Source organism: Temnothorax curvispinosus, unplaced genomic scaffold, assembly GCF_003070985.1.
Source record: "Temnothorax curvispinosus isolate PA1 unplaced genomic scaffold, ASM307098v1 QBEX01002876.1, whole genome shotgun sequence".
Lineage (NCBI taxonomy): Eukaryota > Metazoa > Arthropoda > Insecta > Hymenoptera > Formicidae > Temnothorax > Temnothorax curvispinosus.
Window position 1 is genome coordinate 42,543 of NW_020212656.1, and position 10,147 is coordinate 52,689.

The following is a 10,147-nucleotide window of genomic DNA, read 5'->3' on the forward strand; positions in this document are numbered from 1 at the left end:
TACACTATTGTTTTCTTAAAAAATTGCTTAATATGAAAGAAAGTTTAGATTTATCTTACTTTATTCTCAGCTTTGTACTTATTAGCTTCTCATTGTATGTAAAACGGATATATATCCAACTGACGTCTTTACTAACTGAAAAACAAATTTCTTAGTACTATAGTTAAAAAAATATCTCTGAATAATTAATATTAAAATTTAATGTAATAAACAAGAGAATAAAATAAAACAAAAGATTCAAATTTTATCAAGTAATATAAATGGTTCTATAAAATATATTATAAAATTTTTGTGTCAAATAAGTTTTAATGAAAAAATTACTGTCGAATATTATGATATCTTACACTGCAAAACGTAGCCATCGTTATAGGAAATATTTTTCCAGCAGTCAGATAGACCGGTATGGAGCCTCTTATCATTAAAAGTAGCAAGTTGTGGGTTATTTTTGGATTCATGGAGTACCATTTATTACTGTATGCCGCGTAGTATATTTTATTACACTTAAAAATATTTAAAGTATTTTAGTCGAAAATTATTACACACTTTATCTAGAAACTGAATAAATGTTACTTATTAATTTCAATTAATTAATGCATTTGTCGGACTTATAGTATAACTTTTTCATTCTATAAATAATTTATTTCAGGATTAATTTATATTTTTACTTTCATAAACTTACGTTAAACTTTTGTGATAGCTAACCAAATGAGATTAAACAAAGTCATCAACAATTTAGTTATGTATTATATACAGAAATTATTAATAATTTTTTGTACGTGTGACAAGTATTAGAATTAGTAGGTACGTCATGTATTATATTAAATATTTCTTGCATAAATCAATTATATTATGTAGCATATATTGCATATGTGTATTATATGTTTATTATATGCACATATTTATTATATTATAAGTTTTATATTGCATAATTATAATTATAATTATGCAATATAAAATTTACATGACTTCTATAACAAAAAAGATAAAAATTTGACTAACCTGGGCAGCCAAAATCTCGCCAAGAGCACAATATAAGCACATATGTGCGAATATATTGATTACGGTAGCCATAAAACATATCAAACGAGAGAATGATATATCAGTCTCTTCGTCAAATAACTAATTAATTTATAGAAGAAGAGAAAATATAGGATTTTTTAAATATTAATATTAATTCAGATGTTTGTAATAAAAAATTATACAAATAGAAATTTCTTAGATAGAACATAGAAAATGCGTAGTATATTTATCAGTTATTTTCTTATTTTAGTTAAGAATTAATTTATTATTAATTCAAATAAGTCTTATGGAAATATAAAAAAATTCAAAATACTTACAGTAATTATCCGAAAACCATAAAAAGCGAAGAGTATTGCAAAATATGCGAATAAAAAGAGAAGGATTACATTATATGTATCTTCAATAATGTTAATAGCTCTATAAAAGGTGGTCCACGTATTAGATATTTACAAATGGAGTACTGATTATATATTTTATGTAGATTATATTGATATATAAATATCAAACCTAAGCAAACGCATGTGTCTTATTATACATATTCTTATCTCGTGGGAATTAACACATTTATCGAAACTTGATAAACGGTTCTTCAGAATCTCTAATTGACCACATATATGGAAAACTAGTAGTCCGAGAAAATTATCGATTCCACTGTAGGACATCATGCCGACAATAATATAAATAGATTGACTAATATATGTCAGTTCATACTGTGGACTGTTTGTTACATCGTAAATGTAATAAGTTTGTAGAGGTATTAGTCTGCCTGGATCAGTAATGTTGGTTGTGTCTCTCATCGATATTCCAAAGATAGGCAAAACGATAAGATAAAAGACTCCTGTTCCCATTATGCAAAAGGCAAATGTAATAATTATGCGTGCACTCCGTGCCCTTTTGATCATTACACTTCTGTCTTGTGCACTTTTCACCTTTAGCCAATCTTCTGCGATCATATTCACGACTGGTATGATAGCTTTAAAGAACATAATTATTGAATCGGAATAAGGAACCATTACAAGTTTAAATGTAAACAAAAAAGTAAGAATCTTTTTTTGTTTTTTAATAAAAAAAAAACAAAGTTATTGTTATGTAAAAAACAGAAATAAATTTGTAATATGCGATTTTTATTGCTCATAAGCTCACTCATATTATTTATGTAACTTATAGGCCGGTATTCATAGTCAGATTTTATATATAAGATCGTCTTAAGTTTATCTTTAGATATTCCGTAGCCAATGAAACGAGTCGTTCAGCATCTAGAGATAAACTTAAGACGATCTTGAATAAGATCTGACTATGTATACTACCGGTTTTATATATATATATATATTTTTTTTTTGTGATTTTTTATTAATATATTTTTATATACATACATAATGACTAATGTAATTGTATTGTGTAAAACGTTTGTTTTATTTTAAAAAATAAATAATGTATAGATATTTTTAATGTAAGAAACGCACACAGCAAGTTGATTCAAAAAATGTAGAAAATACATTAATATAGTTTGTTCTTTATATAGAAATAGAATATATATACATATATGATTGATTTCATTTACATAAATAAAATCAAGTTATTTTATAGAATATTGATATAGACTTTTAAAATATTATATATGTGTGTACATTATAATTGTAATATAATATTTTCACAACACCTCCACGGAAAGTTCGACTTTTCATGCTTGTAGAGAGGGACGAAAGTGGCCAATTTCACGCCAGGGAGGAAAGTTGTTACTTTCGTCCCTGTTACAGGTCTAATGATATATTTATATTTCAAAAATTATATCTATTTTTTACATTTTTTGGAAATTTTATTGTCATTTTAAAATTAAAATTATTTATATACATTTTTTAATTTTATTTTAATTTTATTTTTTTTATGTGGGGGGTTTCGCCTCCCACACCCTTTCACCCCCCAGGGGCTTTGCCTTTGGACTCCACATCACTCTCTTTTTCTCTTTCTATTTAACTATAATACACGCGCGTATAAACTGTATGAATGGAACATCAAACGCATACACTCTACAAGCATTCAAAAGTCGAACATTTCCGTAAAAAGGTGTTGTGAAAAATATCGTGTGCACCTCGGGTCGAAAGCTTTTTCAGACTCGTGTGATTTGCCGCCCGAGCCGAATCACACTCGTCTGAAAAACGCTACGTTTGCCCTTTGGTGCTCAATATACTATTAAATTATGTGCTTCCATAATTATAATTTAGATAGATAATCATAAATAATATCTACCTTCTTTTTTCCACCAGAAAATTACGATTCTTATCAAGCAACTTATAAGTGGTAGGGTGTATTGTAAATTATCTAGCATTAATATAATGTCTCCAAAAATTCTTGTCAAAGAATGTATAGAAGGAATAAGAAGACCAAGCGTTAAACTCAGCAAAATGACGAGCACTCGAAAATTGCACATTAATCTTTGTCGAGAATTTTGTACAGTCTTAGGCCAGAGCCCAATCAAATTTAAAATAAAACGATTCAGTTTTACTGCCCATTCGAAATCTACCTGTAGAAGTCTTAGTGAGTCCGAAGTTTATAAAATTATTTATTTTCATTAATTTCTAACACACACAAGTAAAACCACAGTTAATGGGCAAATATAAAATATTTTTTAATAAAATGCGAGAAAAATAATATTTAAAAACACCTCATTTTTTAGTAATCACGCAAATTTAGTGATAGATATAAAAAAATAGAATATGATAAATAATCCCCTCCTCCTCCAAGAAAGATCTTACGTTAGATGTAGTTAATGTTTTGTCGCAATAATTCAATAACTTAATCCGAAATACTGTTATATATAGTAAAAGCAATAAGATAATTTAAAACTTTCAAATACTATTATTAGTCGTACACATGGTAATGAAAATTCTTATATATTAAGATTTTCCCAATAACAGTTACAACGATAATAAACACCTTGGTATCCGTTATATTTTGGACTTTCCATGTCGAGTGTTGTCTAGAGACTGACGTCTGATTCTCCTTTATGAATCGATATCACCTCGTAATCAGCAAAAAGCATTTTTCGCGCATGCTCAAAATAATAATGCTCGAGAGAGGCGAATCAACTTGCAACAAAGTATTTTAAATATTCTGCATCCCCTCGTTTCAAGTTTTCAGCGCCAAACATCACGCAAAATAATAAAAAATTTTTTCGTAATAATAGGTCTTTGTGACACGTAGATGAAGAAAACGCTTATGGGAACATTTGTTATATTCACACGTTTTTACAATGAGTTATAGCTTATAACATTACTATACTTATATTAACAATAGATGATACATAATCCGGCGTTGTATAACATATAATGTCGTGAAAAATAATTTACGTATCATCTATAACTTACTTGCAGATATCCAAATTGAAATCGCATCTGTCTCCATGATAACGTCATTGTAAAGATTGAGTTGCTATTTTAAAAGATACCAACTCGTCGCAATCATTCATCATCGATCGATCGTAGTTATAGAAACTAGTCATTTTCCTGAAGACTTGGATGCTGAATGTTTTAATTTCAGTAACTTTGATCTGCAATACTGAAGAAAATGTTTGAACCGCATATTCTTTCCCAGCTCTGTCTTTCTCTCTCTCTCTCTCTCTTTCTGTTTAATATTACTAAATTATTTATTATTCAATAAAAACTTGGGTCACATATGCATACATATGTTGAGAACATTTAAAAACATGGTAATCGATATCCAGCATGAGTATTCATAATAATCATAATAATTCTCATTATCTATGGTCCCAAGTAGTCATCGACGAAACGTGAATAATAACAGGTGAGTAAAAATACAATAAATATAATGCCATACATGTGACATATTCCCATGCACGCAAGACCAGTTATGTGTGATTACTATTTGGGGGAGATCAGGGCACGCAAGTTGATATAAAATTAAATACAGAAACATATGTGTCTGTAATTAATTCTGTATCCATATGCGTGCCCTTGTCTTCCCTAAATAACAATCATATGTAATTGATCATATACAACGCATAATATAATAACATGTTTACCACCATGTTAGTACGTTACGATGGTAACATATACCTTATAACACTCCAAAAGCACTTTTGACATAAATATTGATAGATATAAATTGGAATACCTATTTATAATTTTATTTATAATTTTATTTTATTAATAATTGATACTCATAACAAAGTAAATTTAGATCAATTTTATACGTACAAAATTTTATTAGAGTGGAATTGTTTTGGACTTTATACTTACAAACAAAATCATATTTATACAAATTAAAACGTGTATTTAAATATATTATTTCCGCACTATATCAATGTGATCATATGAATTCTCTTTAATACTGTAAACGTTATAAATATATTTGAACATTTTGTACATTAGCTTTATTATTATTGGATTATTGCAATTATGTATAAGAAAATCTTTATTATTAAGGTTAAAATTCCCTGTTCTTAACCCTCCATTGTCTTCGTATGAGGCGAACGCTCAGTTCGCATTTTATTTTTTTATTTGCATAGATGTGGCATAAAAGTTGTCATGTGGTTGTCATATTGAGTTTAATTTGAATATATTTTACTTCTAATCATCTAATAGAATTTCCAACATATTTTTGTTAAATTATGCAATAAAATTTCTATAATTTATTTGCCAATAACATTTTAATATTTATATAATTCTTAGTTTATTGCATTCTATATAAATAACATATTATTAGAAAAACTTTAACTCTATCTCACTTTTTTAATAACTCCTCGTCGTATGTAAAACAGATATATATCCGACTGACGTTTTTATTAACTGAAAAATACATTTTTTTAGTAATAATTAATAATGTAATGAATTTATGATCACACAAAGTTTAGAATTATATACATATAGTGTATGTGTGTATAATATGAGGTACATAGATATGCATAAAGTATACATAGATGCAATAAAATATTTAATTGTCAAATTATTGTACAAAAAATATTACTAAAATTACAAAGTCATTTAAATGTTTTACCACAATAATTATTAAACACTAAAATATCTTACATAGCAAAATGTGGTCATTGTCATGGGGAATATTTTTCCAGCGGTGAGATAAATCGGTTTAGCACCTCTTATCAGCAAAAACAACAAGTCTTGTGCAAGTTTTGGATCCAGGGAATACCATTCATTACTGTAGGCTGCATAATATATTTCATTACACTAAAAAGTATTAAAAGTCTCTATAGACAAAAATTGTATGCATTGTTCCGTAATGAGAATAATCTAGTCATTGATTATGAAGTAATTTATATTTTCATTTAAATTGTAAATTAATGCATTTACGTTATAAATAATAAATGCAATAAATTACTAATTTTTATTTTCTAAAAGTTTACATTAATTTGTTACAATATTTAATTTGATAAAAATGATATTAAATCATCATCAATATATTTCTGTATTATATTTTGATATTAATATTTATTTTCGTTATGCGCTTATGCATGATAAATATTGAACTTTATTGTGCATTAAGACAAACTTTTTTCTTAAATGAATTATATTGTAATATAAGTGTAATGCCAGACACGTAACATATATAATTATACGATGTTTATAGTAAAAAAAGAATGCAACTTACTTGGGCCATCAAAAATTCGCCCAGAGCGCAATATAAACACATATGTACAAATAAATTAAAAATCGTTGATATAAAAAACACCAAGCGTGTGAGTGATAAATCATTTCCTCCGTCGAATAGCTAATTAATTTATAGGATAAGTAAAAAAAAACACAATTTATCATAATTAAGATAATTTCAGAAATGTTTATCACAAAATATCTTATAAATACATATAGTAACAACTTAGATATTATTGTGTCAGTAATTTTTAATATTTACGTTTTGTATTAAAAATTAATTAATAAGCAAATTTTTATTTTTAAATGTTTGCACACTCACGATAATTATGCGGAAACCGTAGAAAGCAAAGAGCATTGCAAAATATACGAATAATGAGAGCAATGTTATATTATACGTATCTTCTATAATGGCAATAGCTCTACGAAAGACATTCTGTGTATTAGATATATTTCCCAAGTAGTAGATTTATGTCAAAAGACAACACAGTGACATCTATTTTGGTGTATTAGATATTGCTGTGTTGTTTTTTAACGTTATTCTGTTGTATGGATTTCATATATATTACATATTTTTCGTAAATATCAAACCTAAGTAAACAAATGTGTCGTGCCACACATGTCCTTAACATGTCGTGAGAGTTGATGTATTTATCTAAATGTGTCAAACGATCCTTGAGAATGTCTAATTGGCCGGATATATGGAAAACTAGCAGCCCAAGGAAATGATCGATTCCAGTATAAGACATAACTGCGAGAACTATATAGATTGCTTGACTTATATACGTCAATTCATACTGAGGTCGTTTTGATACATCGTAAATGTAATGGGTTTGCAGAGGCACTAATCTGCCTGGATCAGTAATATTGGGCGTCAGTCTTATCGACATTCCAAATCCAGGAAGAACGATGATAAACAAGCATCCTACTGTCATGATGCAATATGCGCACATAATAAGTAAGCGTGCACTCTGCGCCTTTCTGATCATTATATTTCTCTCTTGCGCATTTTTCAATTTTCTCCAATCCTCCGCAACCATATCTATGATTGGTATGATAGCTTCGAAAACGTCAATATTGTATATTTTAATGCACAATTAAACAATATTATAATAGAAACTATAACAAGTTGAACTGTCAGCAATAAAAAGTTTAATAAGATAGAGTTGAAGTAAAAACTTCCATCTTTTATTATAGTTTTAAGACGAAAAACAGTATAAATAAGTGACAAAGACAAAGTTTCGTAATTTCAAAACAAAGATTATTATAATTTTATTACAATTTTGATACGTATATCTCTCATGTTCATCATTTGCAGTTCAGAGTTATAGTAGAAAATTGCTTACCTTCTTTCTTCCACCAAAAAATTATGATTCTTATTGTGCAAGTTATAGCTGGTAAAGTAAATTGTAAATTATCTATCATTAACATAATATCTCCATAAATTCTTATGAAGGAATGTATAGAAGGGATCAGAACGCCGAATGTTATCGACAGAAAGACGATAAGTGCTCGAAAATTGCACATTAACTTCTGTCGAGGGTTCCGTGCGGTTTTAGGCCACAGTCCAATCAAATCTAAAGTGATTCGATTTAATTTCACCGCCCATGTGAAATCTACCTGTAGAAACTTTAATAAATCGGAGCTCATGTAAAGCATCACATAATCATAAGTATGCAATAAATAAATCCACAGTTAGAACAAAACATATTTGCTTAACACACAATGTCGTGTTTAACAGATGTGTGAAATAAATAGAATATTCAAAAATAATTTTCTATAAATCTCTAATTGTATAACTGTATCTCTGAATGATATTAATTATACAAATTCGAAGATTATTTTTATAATCCATATTTATTAAGTAAAATAATAAATATGAATCATAAAAATCACTAATTTATTATGATATTAGGTACTTCTTATTTATTGTAATTAAATATAGCTAATTTTCTGTTACAATTGTTTAATACACTGCATATATAAAAGGATATCAAAAGAAGTTCTTTTAATATATATTGATAAAATGAAATGTATATTAAATGCCACTATTGTTCACACACGTGCACATAATAGATAAATATATTTTTATAAGGTTATTTTCTTTCAAATTGCAGGTGCAACAATTTTAACAGCGAGCACCTTGATATCCGGTATATTTCGAACTGTTCATGTCGAATATATAAGACTGACAGCTGTTCCTTTTTCATGAAACCACGTTACCTTCTATTAACAAGAAGTATTGCTTGCGCATGCTTTCAAAAGTTCTCGAAAGTGCTGAATGATGAACTTGCATCGGAAGTGTTTTAAATATTTTATATCGTCCGACCTTCGTTTTATATTTCGAGACAAGTTTTCAGCATCGAATATCGTGCAAAACATTTAGGAATAAAAAATTTTATAATAACAGGTAGATATCATGTTAGAAAAAAAACGCGCTTATTTACAGCTGTTGTATTCTCACGCTTCGATCGCATGGTTTATACAACTTTGCTGTAGTTAATAGATTTTATAGAATGCATCACACGTTTATTCACGTCATTTATTCGTTTTGTATTTATTAGAAAAGATACATTCAAAGATATATTCGTTGTAACTGAGTTGTTGAAAATATTGAGTTCTTACAAAATAAGATATATGCTTTTGTAAAATACATAATTTCTTTACAAATTGAATTCTAATAAATCTAAATTAAAAATATGTTATGTATAATATATTTAATATCTATTTATTGTTAAATTAAAATGCTTAAATCACTATCAAAATCTTGAACTTTAAGGAGTATTTTACTGAAAAAGGTATTGTTAACGTAGTGATTATAAAAATAAAAAATAATATTTTTTAACAAATATATTAATTTCAAATATTACATAAAATAACAAACATTGAATTAAATAACAAATATTTTATTTTTATTATGATTAATATATCTCCGTTACATTTGTAATTATTTAATTAAAAGATTATTACATCTACTTTTCTCATAAATCTTTTAATATAAATGTCGTACTAGCGTGACTTTGACTTTTTTCTCATCTTCGGTTTGCGAATAGAAATGATATGTAGCCAGCCGATGTTTTCAACAACTGTAACATATTTTCTATGTAAGTAGATAATAGAATACAATTTTTTTAACTGATAAATATGCAATTAAAAGTATTTAAAAAATATAAATTATTAATTTGGCATTTATGTTTTAACGATTAAGTATACTCTACAAGAAAATAAAAAGACTAAAAATTAGGCGGTTAATGCAAAAGATATTTTTTCCATTTACGTTATATATTAAAGGAAGTAAGTAATGCAAATATTTTTTCAGATTAACGACAAAATAAATTTTAGATAAATTATTAATAATCTTACACTGCAGAATGTTGTCATTGTAAGTGGAAATGTTTTTCCTGCAGTGATACGGAAAGGTTGGCTGGCTTGTACCATTATTAAGATAAAAGTTTTTGTCTTTTTTGGTTCTAGTTTGTACCACTCAAGATCGCACAAAGCACGAT

General features: G+C 27.2%; 2 protein-coding genes across 2 annotated transcripts in view; both read right to left on the reverse strand.

Annotated features, from left to right (window-relative positions):
* The window catches only part of LOC112452015, a 6,800-nt gene extending 2,815 nt beyond the window's left edge, over window positions 1-3,985 (reverse strand). Inside the window, exons 1-3 of the mRNA XM_025012002.1 lie at window positions 3,955-3,985; window positions 3,268-3,537; window positions 1,538-1,993 (exon numbers count right to left, since the gene is read on the reverse strand). Of these exons, the coding sequence (XP_024867770.1) occupies window positions 1,538-1,993; window positions 3,268-3,537; window positions 3,955-3,985 (757 nt within the window). The remainder of the gene's footprint in view (window positions 1-1,537; window positions 1,994-3,267; window positions 3,538-3,954) is intronic.
* A 3,165-nt stretch (window positions 3,986-7,150) lies between these two features.
* On the reverse strand, window positions 7,151-8,818 carry LOC112452016. The gene is made up of 3 exons (XM_025012003.1): window positions 8,784-8,818; window positions 7,988-8,261; window positions 7,151-7,701 (listed from the first exon to the last, which is right to left on the reverse strand). The coding sequence occupies exons 2-3, from the start codon at window positions 8,166-8,168 to the stop codon at window positions 7,151-7,153; spliced, it is 732 nt and encodes a 243-aa protein (XP_024867771.1). The 5' UTR covers window positions 8,169-8,261; window positions 8,784-8,818.
* Between the last annotated feature and the right edge of the window lie 1,329 nt (window positions 8,819-10,147).